The 25,676-nt window shown below is 43.7% G+C and overlaps 1 protein-coding gene across 2 annotated transcripts in view; it reads right to left on the bottom strand.

Annotated features, from left to right (window-relative positions):
• The window catches only part of ZBTB48 (zinc finger and BTB domain containing 48), an 823,012-nt gene that overhangs the window by 67,104 nt on the left and 730,232 nt on the right, over positions 1 to 25,676 (bottom strand). For both annotated transcript variants that reach the window (XM_044056423.1, XM_044056424.1), the window contains 3 exons: positions 25,534 to 25,670; positions 18,565 to 18,729; positions 15,844 to 15,932 (listed from right to left, as the gene is read on the bottom strand). In XM_044056423.1, coding sequence (XP_043912358.1) covers positions 15,844 to 15,932; positions 18,565 to 18,729; positions 25,534 to 25,670 — 391 coding nt within the window. The remainder of the gene's footprint in view (positions 1 to 15,843; positions 15,933 to 18,564; positions 18,730 to 25,533; positions 25,671 to 25,676) is intronic.

Raw genomic sequence — 25,676 nt, 5'->3', positions numbered from 1 at the left:
CAAACTATTTTCCCCACCTCCCCCTATTTTCTGCAATGTCTTCAGTTGGTATAACTGTTTTTTACAGGTTGTGTGTTATCTAACTCAAGGATCACTTGCATAAAATTAGACCTGTTAGTAACAGCCTGCATTTAATTGCTGGAACCTGTGTTCTGAGAGACTGCCTTCCAATCTATCTGCAAATATACAGTGCTGAGTATATTTTTTTGGTTTTAGAGTTTGACTGTTAATTGTTGCTTAAATCTCTGTTGAAACTGCTGTCTTCCTGTTCTGAGAGACTGCTTTCCAATCTATCTGCAAGTATACATAGCTGAGTATATTTTTTGGTTTTAGAGTTTGTACTGTTAATTGTTGCTTAGATCTCTGTTGAAACTGTTGTCTCCCTGTTCTGAGAGACTGTTTTCCAGTCTATCTGCAAATATACAGAGCTGAGTATATATTTTTGGTTTTAGAGTTTGCACTGTTAATTGTTGCTTAGATCTCTGTTGAAACTGTTTTATCCCACCCACCCTCCGTATTTTTGGTTTGTAGTTTAAATCTGGTGGCTTTTGCAGTTGCCAGCCCCACTGTAGATTTGATCTGAGACACTCCCCCTGTCCCATCACTTTACCACATTCTACCTAATAAACTCTTTCTGCACTTGCTTTTAGTCCTTTTTAATTTAATTGCATTTTTAAACCGTGTTTGGTCTAATATTGCTACATACTCAAGTGTGCTCGCTTGCACTGCATGTGAATTGTTTTTACTACTGTTTTAGCAACTTTTCTGTAAAAAAATGTAAGCCTGTTTCCTACCTTTCCTGTAACTACTGTTCCAGATACAGATTTGCTGTATCCAGGACTGTATGTAAGCTTCTGAGCCCTCCAAGCCTTTCTGTGTTGGAGGGAAGCCTTCTAGCTTGTTAGTGGGAGTGGTAAGCTCTAGGTAACCTGTCTACCACATAAGGAGTGGTTCTGCCCCAGAAATTGTAGTTATTGGCTGTTTGGGCAATCTCTTCCATCTCTCTCAACTTTCTGATTTGAAAGCCTGCATTTGCACTTGTTTCTGTCCTGTAACTTGTCTAGTGCAGACAGATTCTTAGTTTTAGCACTTAAATTTGCTTATTCGTGCTCAGCACTTGCTCAGAACTTGTAAGCACTAAATAAGCTACTAATTACTATAGAACTCAACATTCGTCGTTACCTAGAGGAAAACAGTTTTTGTACTTACTTTTCTCACTTGCTTAGAGAAAAACAGCTCTTGTACTCCCTTTCCTCACTTATCTAGAGGAAAATATTTTTTTATTCAGGCATGTCCAAGGGTCAGCTCCCAGTGTTCTGTCCTGTCTATCTGATGAATCTGGGCATCTTGGGGCAATGTAGAAATTGCCTCATGTACACAGACAGCCCTCTCCTCCTACCACCCAACACTACAACCTTTGAGAGATGCACTTATCTAGCCAAACTGGAGGTAAAGCTCTCTCCAACCAAGACTGAACTTGACAGTCATGAGGAGAAGGAAAATATTTGCACCACACCACACTCATCACATAGTCTCACTAAATCTACACCACCAAAATCCACACATAGTAACACAAAAACATTCGCGGAGGCTCTCAATAATAATCTGTCTACGGAACAGAGACCTTCAAAGCAGAAACGCAAGCAACCTCCATCCCTGAATACAACCCAAATGACACATAGCCCACAGACTCAGTGTGCCACTCAACCACAGCCAATAAGGCAAAACAACGTACCCAACACACTAGTCACAGGTGACTCTACAGTTCGACTCACCAGGCTAAACAAGGAGAAGGTTACGGTCAGCTGCCTGTCGGGTGCCAGTATCTGCCATATAACCCACGCACTCAGGTCACTCCACAACAAGTACAAATATGGCTCTGTCATTGTCCATGTTGGTGTGAATGACCTGAGACATACCTCCTTGGACTACATGAAAAGAGACATGGAAGAGCTCTTCGATCTTGTAGCCCAGGCAGGTATGACCCTAGCCCTGAGTAGCATTCTGCCATCGCCCAGAATGACACTGCAGTACAAGGACAAAACTGATTGACTTCAACAATTGGCTAAGCTTCTGGAGTCATTCTAAGGGAATCCAGTAGCTGGCTGCTTGGGATGACATGGTCGACAGACCACGATGCTTTGCCACAGATGGTCTGCACCTGTCGCCCCTGGGATTCCGGATACTGGCTAAGACTCTTCCTGCCCCTATAGTGCCTTTTTTAGGCAAGGTTCAAATGACAAATTCACCACCGTAACAGAAACAGGCAAGCAAAACCTGAGAGTAATGCTACTCAATGCTAGAAGTTTAAATCTCAAAATGTACTCACTCGAGGCACTCCTTAAAATGGAGAACATCGATATCTGTGCAGTGACTGAGACCTGGTTCAAGGCTCCAGACCGCACCCCTGCACTACCAGGCTATAACTCATACCACATTTTTCAGCCATATAACCTGGACCAAAACACCAAAGGCGGAGGTGTGTCCATATTCATTAAGGATATCCACACCTCCAGGCTAGTTGCTCAGCATAATGCATCCGAGGTTATCCAAGTGCAACTAACTCTGGGCAAAACTGCAATCCAAATTGTAGCTTGCTACAGATCCCCCCCCAATGCCCCAGGATTCCCACTCCTCTTTTCTTGATGTACTGGAAAATATTAGGATTCAACCAAACACTCTAATAATGGGTGACTTCAACTACCCCACCATTAACTGGGAAAACTACTCGTGTACCAACTCCTTAGCTCAACTCTTTCTGGAAATCATAAACTCCAATGCCCTGGATGAACTTATCCTCAACCCCACCAGAGGCAACAATATCCTAGACCTAGTCATTACCAACATGAGTGACCGGTGTTCCAAACCTGAAGTCAACTCCTCACTGGTCCGATCTGACCATAAGCTAATCACCCTTGATAACCACATTCCACCCCCACCCCCATTAAGGAAATCACAGTAAAAAATTTCTCCAAAGCCAACTTCACGCTTAAGACAGAAGTGGTGAACTTCACGACACCCATGCAGATGGACAACTGAATCCTACACAAATGCACTATAAGCACTTGCACGAGTGCATGGATCGTGCTATCCCAAACAGAACCAAGACGCTATCCTCCAAAAAAAAAAGGAAGTCAATCTGGTGGTCCCCTGCCATAAACAACTGTAGAACAGAAGGAAGAAACTGTTGCAAGAGAGTAAAATCCCTTGAGTGGAGGAGCTCCCTGGTCAGCCTCAGTAAGAAGCTGAGATCCCTTATAAGATCCTCCAAAGCTAGCTAAAAACAAAATTGCCACTAATTCTAAGGACAACCACAAAGCATTCTATAGCTATGTCAAGAATCTCGATGGCAAGACCCAGATCTTCTCTGAGTTACAGCACAACGGCACGAAAATTACACAACCAACTGATATTGCCAACATCCTGCCAGATAGGTTCAGTGCTAACTTTACCCCCCCCCCCTCACCTCCCCTAAAGGGCCCATATCTATACAGGAAAAATGCAGAGACCCTGTAATCACAACTATGCAGGTAAAAGCTGCACTCTCTAAAGCCAAAAACACAGCATCCATGGGACCGGACATCATCCCAGGCTGTGTTTTACATGAAATTCAGAACGAACTGGCTCCCCACTTAAGTACCATGTTCAATAATAGCCTCGCATCAGGCTTTGTGCCCACTGAATGGCGTACAGCAACAGTTATCCCACTCCACAAAGGGGGAGCCACCATTGATCCCGGGTACTATCGACCTATTAGCCTGACGAGCCTGGTCTGCAAGGCCATGGAACGTATCATCATGCAACTCATAAACAAAGACATTGGCAACCTCCAAACTCTGGATCCCACCCAGTTCAGGTTTGTGAAAAGCAGATCATGCCTCCTGAACCTGATCGACTACTTTGAGGCAGTCACCAAAGCCGTAGATGAGGGTAAGGTGGTTCACATAGCCTATCTTGATCTCGCCAAGGCTTTCAACACCATCCCCCATTCTGGAATTACAGTTAAACTCACTAAACTAGGTATAAATTCCTACGTCACAAGATGAGTTGCCAACTGGCTCACTGACAAAACCCACACTGTAAAAGTTGCAGACTCCAAATCTGACCTCAAAGCAGTTACAAGTGGAGTATCACAGGGTTTCGTCCTGGGACCTCTCCTGTTTGGTATCTACTTCTCTGAAGTACAGGCTAACACAGAAGGCCTCTGGCTAACGAAGTTCGCAGATGACTGCAAACTAGTAGCCATAGTCAAGTCCCCAAATGATGTGGACATCCTACAGAAGGGCCTCGCTGAGACAGATGTCTGGTGTCAGAGCCATGGCCTCAAGCTCAATGCCAAAAAGTGCAGTATCATCTCCTTTGGTAAAAACTCTGTACCCATGAACTACCGCATAGGCAGCAATCTACGTAACACCGAATGTGTGATAAGAGACCTTGGGACCCAGGTAGACAGTAATCACTCCTTTGATAGTCACATCGCCACAGTAGTCAGGAAGCCTTTCTACGTGGCACACCTCATCATAAAAGGGGTCTCATCCAGGAATAAAAGAGGTCATTGTTCCCCTCAACTCGACACTCATTAGACCCATTATAGAGTACAATGCCCCTTTTGGAATGTACCTCACAAGACATCTGTAGCAGCTGGAAAGGCCACAGAAGTACCTCACAAAGAGGATTACTGGCCTCAAACAAATGCCCTACACTGACATTCTCAAAAAACTCCAGCTTTACTCCGTAGCATATCACCTACTCCGAGGTGATCTCTGCCTAACATATAAAGCTATGTCAAACCCAGAGCTGTTGGACATGTTACACTTAAAGAAATCCCAATCCTTCAGAGCTACATGCTCTAGGGACCTAAACCTTGTCACCACAATAAACAGGAAACCAAAGGAACTCTGTCTTTATACAAGGAATGATAGGAATCATTGCTTCCAGGTCCTGAGAATGTTGGCACCACAGGCTTTTGAGATACCATTGTAGTTTCCGAATATGCAGTCTTGTATATGGAATTAATAGGATGCAACAGGACATGAACCCCAGGGCTTGCAGGGTTTTCCTTGCAGAGAGCTGGGTCTTTGTGGCCAGTAGTTTGAAGTAGGCTGTCAAATATACCTGTTTCTCTGGCGTGAGGTAGGCCATCTGGGAAACTGTGTTCAAGCTTGCTCCCAGGAATACAATTTGTTGACAGGGTACTAGGTGAGATTTCTTTTTGTTTATGGTGTACCCCAGTGAGGTTAGGTTCTTTACAAATGCCAGATGGTTTAATAGTATGTCCTGGCTTTCTGCCTGAATTAGACAATCGTCCAGGTATAGATATATCTGAATATTTCCTTGCCTGCAGAATGCAATTACTGGAGCTAGGCACTTTGTGAATACCCTGGGCGCAGTAGATAAGCCAAAGGGCAGTGCAGAGAACTGATAGTGCATGTAGCCTGCTCTGAAACGTAGGAATTTTCTGCAAGATTCCCTTATTGGGATGTGCAGGTAAGCTTACTTTAAATCCAATGTTGCCAGCCATGCATTTTTGCCTAGAATGGGAAGTAACTGATGAAGAGTTAGCATTTTGAATTTTGGGATAACCAAAAAAGGTGTTTAGAATAGACAGGTACAGGATAGGACACCATGCATTGTCTTTTCTGTGTACCAGGAAAAGTCTTGAGTAAAAACTTTGTCCCCCACTCCTCTGCTGGAACAGGTTGGATAGCCCTGATACTTAGGAGAGAGAGAATCTGTTGCTGAGCCTCTGCCCACTGATTTGGGGGTAGACCTGGACAACTGTTTGGGATTGTAAGGAGTGGAAGTGGAATCTGTATCCTTGGGAAACTACTTTTAAAACCCATTTGTCTTGGGTAATGAGTTCCCAGTTTTTTTGCATGCAGGGCGATCTTTCCCCCTAAGGGAGCAGACAGTTGGGCAGGGCTTGAGAGGTTTAAGATTAAGTCATTGTGACAGTTTACCATAGTGGGGTGTATTACTGCTTCCAGCTTTGGAAGTGGGAGCCCCCCACTGCTTAGGCCTGTGAGTACCTTGAGACTGTAGCCTAGGAGGTCTGCCGTTATTGGGTTTGGACTGAGAAGGCCTGGAAGAGGCAGGAAAGGACCAGTTCTTGGAAGGCCAATGCCTACTAAATCTGGGAGGCTATACTTGCAGGAATTCTAACAGTTTGCATAGATTTAGCTTTTTCCTCCATCGTTTTAAGAACTTCTTCTGCTTTGTAGCCAAACAGGTGGTCTTGGTTTAAGGGGGCATCCAGTAATTTAGCTTTAACATGATCTGGTAAATTTTGCTCCTTAAGCCAAGCTTGCCTCCTAAGAACAGACCCATTGACAGCAAGCCCTACAAGATGCTTCTAAAGAGTCAAAACCACCAAAGTATGTTTACCAACTTGTTCAGCAGAATGCATTAAATCCTGTAATTCTCTATTTTCAGCACAGTCTGGAATCAACATCATTTTCTGTTTAAGCAGTCCCATAATATGCTGCTGGTACTTTAATATATTGAAACTAGCAGTTTAAGGCCCTAATGGCCAAAGTAGCAGAAGTGTATTCCTTCTTACCCCATCGGTCCAGGGCCATGGAATCTCTATCAGAGGAGTAGGGTTTTTGGCAGTAGTAGCCTTAATGCATTTGGGTCCCTGTGAAATGGTCTCTGGGTCCGCAGTAGGATTCTTAAAAAGGAACTTGTGGGAGTCAGGTACTCTGTAATACCTGTCGGGTTTCCTGGGAGTCGGAGGTAAAGTTTCTGGGGCCAGGCTAGATTCCACGAAGGCATCATCTACAATGTCTAGGACAGGAGGGATAGCTAAAAGCCTGTGTTGAGGTAGGAGTAAGAATTCCCTAAGCCTCTTTTTGGAGTCAGAGTAATCCTGGCTTTCCCAGCAGAAATGCTCCCTGAGAGTGTGTAAAGTTTCACCAAAAGAAAAATCTTCTGGAGGGGAGGCAGAGGGAATGGAGTCCTCTGCATCAGAATCCTCATAGGTAGACAAGGGCAAATCCTGGTCAACAGAAGAAACAGAAATATCAGAATCCTGATCAGAAGAGTCAGAAGAAAAATCAGTTCTAGGTCTCTTAGAAGGAGAAGGCTGGCTTCCCCTAATTAGGGTAATAAGGTCTTCAGCCATTCTTATCATTTGATTTTTAGGCATGTGGGCCTGACCATGCAGTTTGGATGTCGGTTTTCTAAGCGTGTGCCGAGATTTAGGCCTTGAAGAAGAGGAAGGCATCGGTTTGAAATGCAAGTCCGTAGGCCTGAATACACCCTCAGAAGCTGGTGCCTGCACAGCGGCTCCGGATCCATCCAAGGTAGAGACATTCGCAGGTTCCATAGTCGAAGAAGCATCTCGGGGCATACCGGACAACAAATGGGTCTCAGTAGAGGCCTACAAATCTGAAGTAGTGAGTAACTGTGGCTGCAAAAGCGCCTCACTGAGTACAGGCGAACTGGCGACTAGCTTAACGGAAGCATAGTCAGCAGCTTTGAACCTATGCGGCCTGTCTCTGTCTTTACGTTTTTTTCAGAATGACGGTAGTCGGATGGCTTACCGAAGCCATTTCAGGATAATTAAACAGAGTACCGAAATAGTTAGCTGCAAGAAGGTACCTACGACAAATAGTTTGAGGATTGACTAAGGCACAAAACCTACAGCGAGGGACGTCGTGGTCTGGGCCTAGGCAAGGAATGCAGTATGAATGAAATTCTTTATGAGGTATTTGCTTTCTACAGGTAATACAATTGTTAACTTTTACTGACATCGGATAGCGCAAGAAAAAGGATCCCCAACGGGGTACTTAGCTTTTTTCAAGACTTCGGTTCTGAAACTCGAAAACGAAAATTTCAGGAGTCTGTCGACCGGCACTTGTGAACTGCTTCTGCTTCGGGTACCGCACGGCAAGAAAGACTGATGTAATGGCATCGGCTGCATGCTTTATACCCCTGACTACCTGACCACATGGAAGAAGAGACAGCATCCGACGCAGGACCCAAGACTTTGATAATCAGGGCAGCTGAGGGCTACCTGCAGGCAGATAACCCAAATATAATGACTGCAACAGTAAAACACGAAGAACATCACCTCTCTTGACAGCATCCATTCGTGGCTGTCTGAGGTGGTTCTGCTTAGGGAATCTGCCTGAGAGTTGTGCTAGGAGGGAGCGTAGGCTGCCTGGAGGGAGATTCCTTGAGAGATAGACAAATCCCATACCTGTAAGGCTAGTCTGCATAGGAGGTAGGACTCTGTCCCTCCTTAAGTACCACATGACTGTGGTGTTGTCTGTGAAGATTTTTAGGAGGCCCTGCTGGAGGTATGGTAGGAAGGTCTGCAGGGCTAGGAGTATTGCTGTCATTTCCACGATGATGACATGCATCTGTTTGTGTCCGTCTCTGTCCACAAACCTTGCACTGCCCTTGGGCCCAGAGTTGTCCCCCAGCCTAGGTCTGAGGCATCTCTGTGCATGATCTGGAAAGGGGACGGTATTTGCAGGGGCATGCCCGGATTCTGGGCAACTTGAGCCAGTCACCATTTTAATTTTTGGTGAAGGCAAGTGAGGCATGGCACCCTATACTCTAGAGGATGTGAGTGCTAGGTCCACACAGAGCACAGGTACCACTGGAACTTTCTCATGTGTAACCTCGCTAGGGGTAACATGGGGATAATAGCTGCCATATACACCAGAAGTCTTAGGAATTCCCTCACAGTCAGGGCTGTTGACTGGAGGGCAGCTTGAAAGTGGTGGGAGAGGGACACCACTTTTTCCTCTGGAAGGGTGGCCATGCTGATGTCGGTCTTGATTCTGCATCCCAGGAAGACAATGTCCTGTGTAGGATGGAGTTGGGACTCCTAGAGACTAAAGCAGGCACAACAGATCCTTGGTGTGAACCAGGAGGGTCTGTCTGTCTACTGCTTGAATGAGTAGGTCATCTAGGTATGGGAATATTTGTATTCCCCTTGTCCTGCAGTAGGCAAAGACTGGGGCGAGGCACTTTGTGAAACCCTTGGGGTGGTGGAGAGCACAAAAGGCAATGCACAGAACTGAAAGTGAGGGGAGTCTGCTATGAATCTGAGGTATTTCCTGGAGGAAGACTTTACGGGGATGTGGAGATAGGCCTCCTTTATGTTTAGGGTTACCATGAAGGTCTTAGGAAGAATGAGGGGAAGCAGAGTGGGTAAGGTGAGCATCCTGAAGGAAGAAACCTCTAAGAAAAGGTTGAGGCGGGAGAGATCTAGGATGGGCCTCCATGGTCCTTCCTTTCTGGGCACCAGAAAGATTCTCGAGTAGAAACATCTCCCTTGTGCAGGGGTGGGGGGACCGATTCTAAGGTGCCTTATAGAAACTGTCCGTTTAAGGCTTGTGGTAGGAGGGACCGTTGGGATGTGGGAGGGGTTGGGTATAGGTAGTCTGGGAGGAGGAGAGATCCAAGTCTTAAAGTATCCGCCCTTCAGGATGGCCAAGACCCGTTTGTCTACTGTTATTAGGGACCAGGTTGGGTGACAGTGAGAGAGACGGCTGGGCAGGGGGATGTTGGTAGGAGGAGGTGGGAGGAAGGGTGGCAGGCAGTCAGACACGGCCTGTCCTGTCTGGAAAGGGAGACCTCTGGCCAGAGCCCTGAGAAGTCCTTGGCTGGAGAGTTTCCTGGGAGGCCTTCTGGACCTGGAGGGGGCTGAAGGCCTTTATGCCTTTCTAATAAATTGCGTCTTAGCCAGGAAGTTTCTCTGGAACTTTGGGATTGGAGACACAAGGAGGTGTTTGAGGTCTTGAAGCTCTTTCCCTTTTTGCTGGAGAGACTTGAAAATATCAGACACCTTTGGACCAAAGAGGGCAGAATGGTCCAAGGGGGCATCCAGGTGCTTGGCTCTGAAGTCATCAGGGAGAGGCTGCAGACGTAGCCAGGAATACCTTTTGAGTACAGATGCTGATGCAGCTGAGGCTTCGGCTGCATCATATGCACACCTAAGGGAGTGCTTGTTCACTTGGGAGACAAGGGAGTGTAAGGAAGACAGGGATGCTTTTGCAGCACAGTCAGGCATGTCAATAAGCTCGTTGGAGGACTTGTCCAGAAGAGCCAGAGAGTACTTAGCCATGCGGGACTGGTAATTTGCAGCCCTAAAGGCTAGGGTAGAAGAGGTATAAATCTTTTCCCCCCATCTCTCCATGGCCTTGCTGTCCTTGTCTGCAGGTAGGACAGTGGTAGTAGGGAGTAGTTTTGATGCCTTGTCCGTACAGATGGAAACAGTGACAGGGTCTGCTGGGGGGCACTTGATCAGGAATTTATTTGAGTCAGGGACTCTGTATAAACTGCCTGCCCTTCAAGGAGTAGGAGGCTGGGAATCAGGATTAATGGATGCTGCTGTGAATGCATCTAGGAAGGCAGGTTGTACAGGTGGGATAGGTGAAGGATTAGGTGATTCCATTTGCATCAGGTCATAAAATTTTTTCTGTGCTTCAAACATGTCTGAGCATTCCCAAAGTATTCTCTCTTTGGATTAACAGTGTCCCCTAAGGTAAGGTCTTCTACAGGGGAGTCAGGCTCAGCAGAGGCCTCTTAAGGCGATCCATATCCCAAACGGGATGAAATCTGGGAAGAGTAGGACAGGGAGTCCTCTGAGGAGTCAGACAGTTGCTCCTCCACAGGTTGGCTCGCAGTCCTTTCAGGTAAGGAAGGCCTAGAGCTGAGAAGAGTTGGAGCCACAGGAGTGAAGTCAAAAGAAGGCCTGAAGGCCAAGAAAGCATTGTTCATAGGTAGGTACTAGGCTATCTGCCTGAGGGCATTTATAAGCCTAGCCAGAGTGTGTCGGCTTTCGCCGCCCCATTGATTAATTAACTGAGCCTCTGTCAAGCAGAGCCAATGAAGTGATCCCAGGGGTGTACTTTCTGTTACTCATCATCAAGGCTTCTCTTGAAGAGTGTTAATGAGGGGCTCTGCCTAATGTAGTTAGGAATTTTGTTCCAAAGCATGAGGAGTCTCTGTGACAGGAATCTATCCCTCCAGCATGTTCTATTTATTGTTGTGGCGAGGTTTAGCTCACTAGAGCGCGTGGCTCGCAGTGACTTGGACTTCTTTAGGTGGAGCATGTCCATCAATTCTGAGTTGGATATGGCTTTGTAAGTCAGGCAGAGATCACCTCTGAGTAAGCGATATGCCACTGATTACAGCCGGAGTTTTTTCAGTCGGGCTGCATAGGACATATGTTTGAGGCCAGTAATCCTCTTGGTGAGTTGCTTTTGTGGTCTTTCAAGCTGTTGGAAGTGTCTTGTGAGGTACATCCCAAATGGGGCCTTGTACTCTATGATGAGTCTGATGAGTGACGAGTAGAGGGGCACTATAACCTCTATTTCTAGATGTGAACCCCTTAGTAATTAGATGGGCCACATAGAAGGATTTCCTAACTACTTTGGCAATATGACTGTCAAAGGAGAGATTACTATCTACCTGGGTCCCCAGATCTCTTATTATCTCTTCTGTATTAAGGGGGCTGCCACCTATGTGGTAATTCGTGGGTGTTTTTTTTTCCCCAAACGGGATGACTATGCATTTTTTGGCATTTAGCTTGAGGCCATGACTTTGACACCAGGTGTCCGTCTCAGTAAGGCCTTTTTGGAGGATGTCCGTGCCAGCCGGAGAGTCAATTATGGCTCCCAGTTTGCAGTCATCGGCGAACTTGGTTAGCCATAGTCCTCCTGTGTTTGCCTGTACTTCTGAGAAATATATGTCGAACAGTAGGGGTCCCAGAACTGAGCCTTGCAGGACACCACTTGTGACTGGTTTAGAGTCAGACCTGGAGCCCGCTATTCTTACTGTGTGAGTTCTGTCTGTAAGCCAGTTGGCAACCCATCTTGTGACATAGGGGTTTATGTTCAGGCTGGTGAGTTTTTCTATAATACCTGAGTGAGGAATGGTGTTGAACGCCTTGGCGAGATCAAGGTAGGCTGTGTGAACCACCTTTCCCTCGTCTATGGCCTTGGTAACTGTCTCGAAGAAGTCAACCAGGTTTAGTAGGCACGATCTGCCCTTAACAAAGCCGAACTGGGTCGGGTCAAGTGTTTGGAGGTTCCCAATGTCTTTGTTAAGGAGTTCCATGATGATGCGCTCCATAGCCTTGCAGACCAGGCTAGTCAGTCTTATGGGGCAATAGTTACCAGGGTCAGTTGTGGCTCCTCCTTTGTGGAGTGGAATAACCATTGCTGTGTGCCATTCTATGGGCACGTAGCCTGTGGAGAAGCTGAGGCTTGAACAGCGTGTTTACGTGGGGGGTTAGTTTGTTCTGTAGTTCATGCAAGACACAGCCTGGGAAACCATCTGGCCCCATTGATGCTGTGTTTTTGGCTTTTGAAAGGGCCGTTTTCAACTGTGCATCTGTGATTTCCGGGACACTACACTTTTCCGGTATTGTTGTGGGCCCTTTTGAAGGCGAGAGGGAGGTGAAGTTTGCACTGAATCTATCTGCCAGTATGTTGGCAATATCAGTAGGTTCAGTATATTTTGTGCTATTTTGCACTATCTCAGAGCATACCTGCGAGTTGCCACTTAGATTTTTGACATAGCTAAAGAAGGCTTTGTGGTTATCTTTCGAGTCCTTGGCTATTTTCCTTTCGAAGTTAGCCTTGGATGATTTTATGAGGGACCTTAGTTTCTTACTGATACTGATCAGGGATGTCTTTCCTTCTTGGGATTTGCTTTTTTTCTGAACTAGTTTCCTCCTTTTGTCGTATAACCTGTTTATGGCAGGGGTCCACCAGACTGGTTTCCTTCTCTTAGGGGAGTGAGTCTTGGTTTTAATAGGGATGGCACGATCCATGCATCCTTGTAGGTGCTCATAGAGTGCAATTGTAAAGGATTGTGCATCTTGGGCAGTGTTATCCTTTAGCGTGGGGGCTGTGAAACTTACCACCTCTGACTTAAGTAAGGTGAAGTTTGCTTTAGAAAAGTTTTTCACTGTGGTTTCCTTGGTTGGGAGTGGTGGTGGGGTGTGGACATCCACGATGATTAGTTTATGGTCTGATCTAACCAGTGATGGCTTGACCTCTGGTATTGAGCACCTGTCGCCCATGTTGGTGATGACCAGGTCCAATATGTTGTGGCCTCTGGTAGGGGAGTTTACCAGCTGATCCAGGGCATTTGAGTTGATGAATTCCAGGAAGCGCTGTGCCTGGGAGTTTGTACTCAAGTAGTTTTCCCAGTTAATGGTAGGGTAATTGAAATCTCCCAAGATCAGGGTGTTCGGTAGGACCTTCATGTTTTCCAGTGTCTCCAGAAAGGCGGAGTGGTGGTCCTGGGTCACGGAGGGTGATCTGTAGCAGGCCACAATTTGCATTGCAGATTTGCCCAATGTTAGTTGCACATGGATGATCTCTGAGGTATCATGCTGCGCCACTAACCTGGAGGTGTGGGTATCCTTGATGAATATGGATACACCCCCTCCTTTTGTGTTTCGGTCCGTGTTCTCTGGCCGTAATGTGTGGTATGAGTTGCAGTCCAGTAGTGCTGGAGTGCTCTCTGGAGCCTTGAACCAGGTTTCAGTTACTGCACAGATGTCGACGTTCTCCATACTTAGGAGTGCTTCGAGTGCATGCATTTTGAGATTTAAACTCCTGGCGTGGAGTAGCATAACCCTCAGTTTTTTACTTGTGCTGTTTACGGAGGTGGATTTGAATTTTGAGCCTTGCCTAAAAAAGGCACTATGGGGGCAGCAACAGCCTTGGCCAGTATTCGAAAGCCAAGGGGTGACAGGTGCAAGCCGTCTCTTGCGAAGCAATGCAGCTTGTCCAGCATGTCATTCCAGGCTGACAGACACTGAATCCCCTTTGAATAACACCAGAAGCTTAGCCAATTGTTGAAATTGATCATTTTTTCTTTATACTGAGGTATCATTCTTGGTGAGGGCAGGATGCTACTCAGGGTCATACCCGCCTGGGCTTCATGATCAGAGAGCTCTTCCATGTCTCTCTTCATGTAGTCCAGGGAGGTACGGCAAAGGTCGTTCACACCAACATGAACAATGACAGAGTCATATTTGTACTTGTTCTGGAGTGACCTGAGTGCTTATGTTATGTGGCGGATTTTGGCTCCCGACAGGCAGCTAAAAGTAACCTTCTCCTTGTCCAGCCTAGTGAGTGGGGCGTCAGTGTGCCTGACTATTGAGTCACCTATTACTAGTGTGTTAGGTATGTTATTTCGCCTTAAGGGCTGTGATTGTGCAGCACATTGATTTTGTGTTTTATGTGTTGTCTGGTTTGTGACGGGAGGTGCAGGTTTTGTGGGTGTCTGCTTTGGAGCTCTCTGATGCTTATGCAGGTTTTTATTTAGAGCCTCCGAGTATGATTTCGTGTATTTATGTGTATCTTTAGAGATTCTGGCTGAAGGCCTGCCAATCAGGTAAGGCCTCTGGTGCTGGAGAAATATGTCTGGTCTTTTGTTTTTTCTTAGAAAGCCTAACCGGCATCTGGCTGGCGGTAGGCTTGGAAGAAATCGTTGGAGCAATGGAGGCTGGGTCCTAAGTGCTCATCGAAGGTTCCTGCCCCCCCCCCCCGGCATCTGGAGCAAGCGTCGGCACATCCTCCCCGGACATGTCATCCGCTCTAGATTGTGTAGCCTCCTGGAAGGTACCCGCTGTATCTGTAGTGGCGGAAGCCGGGTCCTCAACCAAGCTGACGGCGACTACAGGTTGAGGAGAAGCAGAGGGAGGTGCAGTGGAAGTAGTAGGCCGTATGGACTCGGCCCTCTTCCTTGGTGGTTTGGATGAGGCATTGGAAGTGGCTTCCATACTGAGAGCTTTCAGTCTTAGGCGTTGGCTCTCAAGGTACAAGTCGACAGCCTGTAAGCCGTGGCGAAGGGTCTTGGGGGCGAATGATTTACAGATGGTGAAGTTTTTGTAATCATGATCCCTAACCAGACAAAAGTGACACTTGTTGTGGGTGTCTTTATGGGGAATCTGACGACCACATTTGCACTTACTCTTAGCGGACATGAACAGACTATAAAAATACAAAAGGACTGAAGCAAAAGGCCCCAACGGGTTACTTATCTTTAATGTGAAACAGATCCGACGTCCACGAACAGCAGGAACACTGGCGTACGGCTAGCGGCTGAAAAGTTTGGAGGGCTGGTGCGTGAAGACGTCACCTTTATGGCCCACATACCTGCCTCCACGTCAGATGTCTGACGCACCATGAGGGACTGGAAAAGCTTTGGAAACCTGGCCAGACAAGCTGATTGGAAGAAGGGTAAACCCGCTAGTAGAATACTGCAACACTGGAATAGAAGAACATCATCTCAGGTTTGGGCACTGATGGCATACATATTTGTGAATATGTGCATCACATACATCTTAGACAAAGTGTACACCATTACAGAGGCAACACACATCAGTACAAAGATGTGCGAAGGATGTCAAATCTGTGTGTAATGTTAAGGTATGACAAACACACACACACAGTTTCAATAGCAAGTTCAAGACAAGCCTCAACTGATGTGGACAGCCACCATGCAGAACACAAGTAGGAATGTGTTACTTTGAAACGTAGAAGCAGAAATACAAATGCCCAACTGATGTGTGCCAAATGAAAGAAAGTTTGCATAACATCACTATTTAAGAACATACTTTCAAAATGTTTGACCACTTATAAAAATTAACAAAAAAAGTGACAGATGGCCAACAGAACATTATGTGAAAGTAGTGATTAATTTTTGTTTCACATCAGCTTTTACTGACTACTTGTTTAGCAAGAATAAGTAAATAAATTTAGTTTACAGCTTTCTGTCTGCACAGAACACAAATGTTCAATACTTCAGAAACAGGACCGAGTATGCAACAACTTTTTTGCTTTCCCACAGATAATCACATACCTGTCGAGTGAACTTGTAATTGCACTCACTGCACTCAAACTTGCGAACTCCTTTGTGTCTCCGCACATGAACCCGCAACTGTTCAATGGCTAGGCGAGAAAAAAAAACAAATAAATTATCACAATTTCATGTTATATTACACACTCTTAAATGTATCCAAATGTTTAGGGTTTCTAATACTGTACTGGAATGGACCCAATGCCTATGTTGTGGTACAGTTAAAGCCCACAGAATCAAAAGTTTAATCTTAGATGTTTGCCAAGTGTACTGTTCTCAGCACCTATATGGCTGGACACAAAATAATTATTTCTTTACTTATTTAACATTTGTTGACTGGGAAAGTCTGACTACGACAGAGCCTATTTTCAGTGGAGGCCTGGGGATAAACACTCAATAATGGAAATATATCTAATGTACAACATTAAAGAAAACAAAATTAAAGCATTATGTTATTAAGCAGGTAATTAAGGCTGGTCCTGAATCATTTCAAGGAAGCTAAAAATCAAGACAAAATGTTATCTGCTAAAAGAAAGTGTAACAGATTTCAGAGAGTACATTTTCTCATTATTTCAAACAGTGATGGGTCATTAAATGACTGTCTAGCAGCAATCTAAACATATGAGATCAACAGACATTCAAGCTCTACACATTGATGCCAAAAATGGAATATGCTACCAACAAAGTCAAAGTAACTTTGTCATTCAGACCATGCACAAAAATGCACAGTTGAATTATATTACGTTCCTCCAAGTTCAATGTACAACAAAAACACTGAAACAAATACACATATTTAACACACTGACAAGTGTCCAAGCCAACTCAGACACACAATGCATCAAGCGTCCTCAACCATGCATGACTCTCTCCAACTCCAGCCAACATATCTCAAGTCCGGTCCAGTCCCTCCAGCACCACAGACCAAAAAATAAATTCACACATAACTGACTTATTGTCGCCTCACAGCAAGACGTTGTGCCATTCGATTCTCAGCTAGAGCGTCTTCTGTGTGGAGACATGCGTGAATGGGCGTACCTTTGTTGAAGGTTGTGCGTCAGGGCTGGCAAACTCGGCACGTAAAAAATCTACTGCCAATCATTAGCGGGAAAAGCCGAAAGACACAAACGAACAATAACTGACTTATAACATCCACCCATCACCTGACTCACTGAATACAGTGCAACCATCGCTTCCCGGAGGCCAGAACAGCCACAACCAATCCAGCGCTCTATCTTTCATCCTCACCATCACCAACCGGTTCCATCTCCAACACCACTAGCATCCTAAATCCAGTCCAATTCTTCCAACCCAGCGAAATTCAGTCCGGTCCTTACAACGAGCATGGCAGACAAAAAATCTGACTTCCACCCTCTGCATACAGTTAACTCTCCAGTGAGGCCATTGTAGGCCCAAACTTCCACTAATCAGTCCGACATTTCATTAAAAAGCAAAAGACTAACATAACAGCTGCAGTCTACCACACACTCGACCAGGTCAAGAATGAACCACCGATGAACGGCACACTGACAAATTCACACAGACTAAAACAAATAACTTTAACATAAACAGATTTTAACAATAATTCAACAGAAGTACAGAAAACAGACTATGGGAGCTGGCGAGGCTGCTGCCACACAGGGCACTACCATCTTAAGATCACCACTAGTAGCTACTACTGATCAGCACATTGTGGAAATACCAGACTTGCTGAATAACTGGAGTCAGGTACTGCATTATGTGGCAGTTCACTACTAATTCAGGAAAACAAACACCAAGAAAGTCAACATTATGTCCCTCTTGCACAAAACTTTACTCCTGTGTTGTACACATCTAGTGACAATGGTTTGATCAGCATCACCAGTGCAGTAGGGAAGGCAGGAAGGGACAGAATGTAGATGACAGCTGCCCACTCTGTCATCTAATTGTGTGTGTGGGGGGGGGGCAAAAATCTCTCAAAAACAATACTACTTTCTACTGTCAGGTACAGGTCTAGTGACTACTGTACATGTGCTCATTTGACCAGCCTAGGGAGCACACAAGCAGACTGCTTGGCTGTATTGCACACACAGGAAGATGGAAAAGTCAAGGTTATGAAAAAGTAACCTCCCTTACAAATTCTCTTAACAGGAACAGGTACATCTAAAGTCTGCCATGGCAGTATCAATAGAGGCAACAGCTCTTTTGCGACTGTGGTTGTTTTGCTGAAGTGGAAGTACATGAGAGGAGATGAGACTATTTGGATAGGAGGGGCAGATACAAGTTACGACCTAGATAAAATGTGCACAGATGTGAAAAAACTCATGCAGAACTGTGATTATATTTCTATACACTGCAGTAATTCTCAACCTTGCATCATTCTTCTGGAGAATAAATCCACTGCAGGTGAAAAGGGACACAAATGACTCCTTACATTTCACTGTCAGCAAATTTCTGTTTGCATATATTTAAATGTGTGCTACTTGGGCTCACTATGGCATTGTTCATAATCACTGTGTTGACTGTCACATTATAACACCTGTCTAAGTTTTCTTCCATTTCATAAGCTTACCTCAGCCTAAACAAGCATTACCCTAAAATAGTCGTGAGACCAGTTCCACTAAGCATAATGCTAATAAAAAAGCAGAACTGACATCTACAACTACAAACTAGTTACTCAGCATTAAATACAAATGAAATACAACAAAGAATAAAGACTCATGCAGGTATGTAGGAAACTGTCACTACCTTTAAACGTTTTTCCACAAATTTGACAGTAGTGCGGCCTTCCCTCTTGGTGTTTGCTGGCAACATGTCGAAGCAATGGTCCTCTCTCTGTAAATCGCTGATCACAAAACTCACAGCTGAATGGGCGTTCTCCCGTGTGAGTTCGATTATGCTTGTCCAGACTTGCTAAAATAAAAAAATAAATAAATAACAAATAATAAACGTCTGTGAGGATTCCTGTTTTAGTCAGCTGGAGGTCTGTACTCTAAGATGATTCACAGCCCAAAACAAGACTTCCAAACATCAGACTACTGATCAGTTTGATGAAGCAGCTATCAGAAGGTTCAGTTTCTATCCATCTTCAAAGTTTCATCATTTTAAACAAATACAAAACATCATGCCAAACACAACAGCTAGCACAGATGACTTTTGGCTATGGCACTGGGAAAGAGACTTGTTAGGAGGATGTAAGAAAATACAGATATGGGTAGGATGCTTACTGTAACACTAGAAGAGTAGATCTTCCAGAACATGTAACTATAATAGCAAATCTTAACATCTGGGTATACACACCTCTTGCGTCTTATCTTCTTAGACAGAAATTCTATTAGTTAAACCGCTATGAAGACCAGTGCTTGTCTAGTCTCACAGAAACCTGGCTTAAACCAAGTACGAAAGACACACAGATAATCCCACCAGGGTATGATATACTAAGAGCAGACCGAATAACTCGTAAAGGTGGCGGTGTAGCCATACTCTACAAAAATACATTACAAATCTCCCTTGCCTCTCCACAACCCCTCCTAACAAACAATGCCGAAATTCTACTTGTAAAACTTCAACCAAACAAACATAAAAGCATAAATATAGCATGTATGTACATCCCCCCAGGCAACAATAATAACAAAACCTTAGAGGACTTTCTCCACTGGTTAACTCAAACTCACCCCCAGGAATCCATAGTGTTAGGTGACTTCAACATCGATTGGAATTCCTTCTCATCTAGCTCCCCATCTAGCAGCATAAATCTACATGGCTTTTCTCAGCTCATATCCACTCCTACCAGACTAGGTAAACCCCAAAGCAAAGACAGCATCCTGGACTGGATCCTTACTAATAAAGATCCTGACCAGTACTCAGCAGGTACTCACCCAGAGGACATGAGTGATCACTTACTCACCTATGTTATCAAATTCAAGAAAATCACGCCCCTTCTTACAACCATAAAAAAAATCAGGAACAATAATAAATTCAACGCCTCCATTTTTCAAACTGAACTTAAAGCCCACAACTGGACAATACTCAAGTCTCTTCCTCTTGAAGAGGCAGTTATCTACTTCAACACCACCTTCCTCAAGATTCTAGATTCCCGTGTTCCAATACGGTCCATTAGAACTAAAACCAAAACCGCACCATGGCTCTCTAAGGAAACAAAATCCAAAGTCCTATCTAGAAACAAGATGTGGGTAACATGGCGTACCTCTAAAGACCCACACTCCCACCAAACCTTCCGGCAACTTAGAAATGAAACTAAAAGAATGATCTTAAATGATAAAAAAAACTTCTTCCTCCACCTCCAACACAAACACCTTAATAATCCACAAAAATTCTGGGCAGGCTTAAACAAGCTCCTGCACCCAGGCCAGGCAACCACCCCCACTCCAACAACTTGCAAACAACAGTGCCCTGTAAACATTGCTAACACATTCAATAGTTTATTCACAGAAACTATACAATCCCTGGCCACACAATTCAAACAAACAACCAGTCCACTCGACTACCCATGCCAGCAGAATACTACAACTACATCAGATCATCCTTCGATCCAGTACCCATATCCTTTATAACATCTCTTCTTAAAAAACTAAAACCCACTAAGCTAGCAGCTGACCTTCTCCCAGCTGAGTTTCTGCAAAAAGCAGCTGAGGCCATTTCCTATCCCGTCTCCATAATCATAAACCGTACCTTGTCAGAAGCCTTCATCCCCTCCATATGGAAAATGTCCCACATTATTCCTCTCCATAAAGGTGGTAGCTCACTAGAGCTAACCAACTACAGACCTATAGCTATACTCTCACCCCTGGCCAAAATTATGGAAAAGTGTGTCCACAAACAACTGATGGAACACCTCACCAAAAATAAAATTCTAGCTAACTCCCAACATGGCTTCAGGCCAAATCACAGTACCACATCAGCCCTACTATCCTTTTCTAATACCATCAATAACTTCAGAAACAATAATAAACTATCATCTGCTCTTTTCTTAGACCTCTCCAAGGCCTTTGATATGGTGAACCACATTCAACTCCTCCATACATTAAAAACTATCACTCAGCAATTCCACGCTGAAATGGTTCCAATCCTACCTGTCCAATAGGCAACAGGCTGTTCTATGGCAGGACAAATTATCTACATGCCTACCTGTTACACTTGGAGTTCCCCAAGGATCTATTCTTGGCCCTCTTCTCTTCACCATCTTTGTTAATGACCTGCCCACAATCGCCCCCCCATGCCACATGCATTCAATATGCAGATGATTCGACTATCATCAGCACTGCCTCCAACCTGGCAGACCTCACTGCTTCAACCCAAGACACCTTCAACCTAATAGAAAATGGTTCTCAAGTCGACAACTAGTTCTCAACCCCAACAAAACAAAACTACTTACTTTCTCACCCACTAACAAGACTCTTCCCCCCCACCTTCTCTATTACATCCTCCAATGGAATCACTATATCACCAGAAGCTCACACAAAACTATTAGGTGTTACCATTGATAACTCCCTTAAATTTGACACCCATTTCAATCTTACCATCAAAACCGTCAATAAAAAGCTTGGCTCTCTCTATAAAGTAAAACACTTTCTCACTCCTCACGCTAAAATTACAATTGCCAGCACACACCTACTATCAACTCTTTTCTATGCCTCCCCTCTTTACAAACCTAAACAAGACAACCCTTAACAAACTTGCTTCTTGTTACAATCACATAGCTAGATTTGCCACAAATTCCACCTTTAGAACGCACCACTGCACTAACTTGAAGCAACTAGGGTGGTTAGAGTTTTCCAGCCAACTCCATTTCAACCAACTCAAAACGGCTCACCAGATACTGTATCACCCAGAGAAAACACCAGCTCTGAAAAACATCATTCACCCCTATATTAACCTGCAATCTTTACGCTCCTCCAATAAGATCTTAGCTCAAACTACCAAAGCCAATAATTCTGCTGGGGATTCTCTATTCTCAAACTTTGTAGGTAAAATGTGGAACTCCCTACCGACCATGCTCACCTCAGAACCCTCACTCCTACAATTCAAAAAAAAAGCTTAAACCCCATCTCAATACTCTCTGGCAATGTCCCTGTTCCAAACCTGATTAACCACTATCATTTACCCTTCTCTTACCTCACTATCCTTAACCGCTTTTTAAAAGGCGCCTCGCCTTTGTAACTGACCTATGTTTTTTTTTTATATGCTGCTGTTGTTTTTTTTTCCCCAAGATGTGATGTATCTTTATATTGTATTTAGAACTCAACTATCTTCCTTTTTTTGCATTAACAATGTTCATATGTCTGTTATGTACTTGGAGCTTTTCTCCCCGGGCCTCCGCTGAAAATGGACATGTATCCAGTCGGACTCTCCCGGTTAACAAATGTAAAATAAAATAAATAAAATAAATAAATAAATAAATAAATAAATAGTGCCAGTATTCCTCAAAACCTTGACAGGTATGCAATACACTCCTACATAGCCAGTACTGATAGAAGCTGCTTTCTGTCCTTCAAGTCTCTTCAGACCATATTGGAGGCTGAGGCTGCAGTAAACCACTGCCCTTATTATACAAGTATTACTGTTACAAAAATGTAATTACATCATAACATATAATATATTTTTATAGCATGTGTTTTTTGCCTCTGCATCTTTTGACCAACTCTTCTCTCTTGGATTGAAGCCCATTCATTCTCCTGTTCTGGGTATACCCAACAAGGGGGCAAAAGCAGACTGGAGAAACAGTGACCCAGCATTCATTGAGACGATTTGTGCCCTCACCAGCATCTCATCAATGACAAAATTTCTGCAAGGCTGAACCTGGCTCGTGGTGGCTGACGTGAGCATTTGTATGATGTTTGTCTGTTTCTACCCGAACACTAATGAGGGCTAAATTCACCAGTTAAGGATTGCCAAGCTTACCTCACTGTTCCTGGCTTTTTCAGTACCATGGTGGCATTTGACCAACCAAAACCAACACTTCCACTCCTTATGATGGCCAAGACAATGTCAGTCACTCACGTCTACCCTTTCCTGCTTGGCAGTTCCAGTGTCTGAGCCACTAAGTGAATTACGGTCCTCTAGGCCACAGCCAGGGCTTTGCCTATGTCACAAAACTGGGCATGCTCTATGCCAAGAAAATATCACAACAGTCCCTTCAACTTACATTTTTCTATCCAAAGCTACCAAAAATGATAATGAACAACATCTGCGTTTGTTGGGTACAGCTAGACAACTCAGATATTATAAGCGAATTAATAAAATCAGAAAAACTGCTCAGCTCTTATTTTACTCGAGAGGAAAGATCGCCTATACTAAACTTTGTCAGGTTTATACTTCTGAGCTAGGAAGGTAGTTATCTATATTTGATTGTCATTGTCTTGTCTTGCTTTGAGTAGCACCTCCTGAAATATAATGGAAGGAAAGGAATGTGCTAAGCAAGAAGTCCATAGAAAGGAGAAAGCAACTATCTTGCAAACTACCTCACATGACAAAAGGAAACAAAAACGTTTGACTTGATTGGTGTGGTGTGTGACACACACGTCCACCTCTGACAGACCACCATATATGAACTGTGGATAAACACTTGTGGATCCAGCTTGCATTCATAAGATAATGTTATTCCCTGCTTAAAACTTCTGCTAGCTGATTCTGCAAGCCTAAAATACAAGTTGCTGAAACCTGAAGGCTGTGAAGCAATGTCCACTCCTAAATCTAGATCATCTCAGAGTTGGCGGGACATAGTTCGCCACTCTATGTGCCACATTAGTGTAGTGATGTCTTTACCGATGGAAATCAAGTATATCTTATGCAGGAACATGGTTAATAGAAGTGAGCATGAATATTAAGCTGTGGTGTTGTGCTGACATCATCAGACACTATTGACATCAGTGTAGCGTGCATTAAAAGCAACTCATGCTATTTTAACTGTTAGCAATGGCTAATGCTCAAATTACTTCATACAGATCAATACAAATGTGAAAAAATATTTTTCCCTTTGTTCTAATTACTGACATCTACATTTAGTATTTATTCTGTAGTTCTGTATTAAGTTTGAGTGCTACAGTTACTTTTATGAGAACAATCACTGCATCATATTTTATTTGCATATGCTATCCTCCTGGAAAGCTTCTCGAGCCTGTAAATAAATCATCATCCACATAGTGAAGATATAACTGCTATGGCTCTGCACAGTAAGTATCTGAAATGTCTCTGTGACAACATGACCAATTACCAATTTTGGACAGTCTGTTTTTACACTAAATTAGTTTGAGCATTCTTAGCTTCTCAGAAGAAATATGATCCAAAAATTACGAGAATTCACCTATGTAACTATTTGAAAACAGCAGACTAAAATGTTAATTTATATATTCATGTCAGCAGTTTCTGACCTAATGTTGCCATATGGAAGCTAGAATAGGTTAACAATGTCACAGCTCTCTATTTAGAACCAGCTATGACAAAATATTACACTTTGCATCTGTGTGTACTTTAAATTCAACATTTTGGCCAGTAATCATCAGTATTTCTTTCCAAAAGCAAGCCTTGTACTCCTATCTCACCATCTCTGATGCATTTTCAGACTTCACAATATTTAGTCTTTTTAGTATTAGTAACAAGCGTCCTTTTTTCATATTTTGGTTCAATAACAGAAATTTAATAAATTCTTTTTTCAGTTTATACATTTTACAGAAATGTCCTTTATTAGCACTGATTCTACAAGCTTGATTAAATGCAACTATTCCCACCATGCTGAAATAAAATTTTTTTTCCCACCGATGGCTGAAGAGAGCACCTGTAGTAGCAAAACAGATAAGGTAGTAGAGACCAGGTTCTCTCACCACGAAACAGTTGAAATATTTAGGTAAAGTCCAATTCCACCAAATAAGATGAATCAGCATCAGTTTTCAACACAAAATCATCCGTAGACCAGGATAAATTAAAACGAAAAAGAACATTTATTTGAATGTGAGCGCTTTCGCGTAGCAACTACTACGCTTCATCAGACCATCCCACCATGCTAACAGTTACACTTACTGCAAGCCTGAATTAAAAATATGTGCAATTACAATGGTCTTCATTTGGTATTCTATTTTTCACATGGTGCTCTTTTTCACAGATATTACTTTTACATTTCCTACCTTTTTATTCCTTATATTGTCTTGCAAGTTGGCTCATATTTACCTTATACCTTCTGTTCTCTTTTAATTAGTTTAACTAAGCATTGGTAGTTTCATCTAAACAGCTGAAAAATGTGGCATCTTGGGGGGAAATAAATGCTGTAGCGATGTGAAAACTGCCAATTCTATATGCTACTGTGGCACTGACAGTTTGTTATAAAATGTAAAGAGGTACAGAGAACGCTTCCTATAGCAAAATGTACAGTGGGGGGTATGATCCCTGCAAAAAAGAATGTGCTTAGTGTGTTTTTTTATGTTTTAATTGGTGGGTGCGATGGCTTGGCTGTGATGGGTATTGGATAAACAAGCCTACAACAGATCATCGAAGGCCAACACATCCTCTTATATTCTAGAATTCACCAAAGACAGATAAACAGGTGAAGATCAATACAGATTTTGTCATAAATGTGTTGTAAGGGTATATTTACATCAAACATGCTTTTAAAAATCAATACCACATTTTTAGAGTACAAAAATCTTGTTGAACATGAAGAGCCAGGGATGAGTTTCTTCTAAACTCTTAGCTATTTTAACTTACCCTGAGTTCGAAAAGTCTTGCCACACAAGTGACACTGAAATGGTTTCTCTCCTGTATGCGTCCTGCGGTGCATATTCAGGTTGGCTTTCTGGGTGAAGGCATGATTACAGAACTCGCACACAAATGGACGCTCATTCCTAAGC

The sequence above is a fragment of the Protopterus annectens genome, chromosome 14.part0 (genome assembly GCF_019279795.1).
Source record: "Protopterus annectens isolate FY-2018-M chromosome 14.part0, PAN1.0, whole genome shotgun sequence".
Lineage (NCBI taxonomy): Eukaryota > Metazoa > Chordata > Ceratodontiformes > Protopteridae > Protopterus > Protopterus annectens.
Note: the sequence above shows the minus strand (reverse complement) of the source record. Positions and strands in the feature narration are given on the sequence as shown.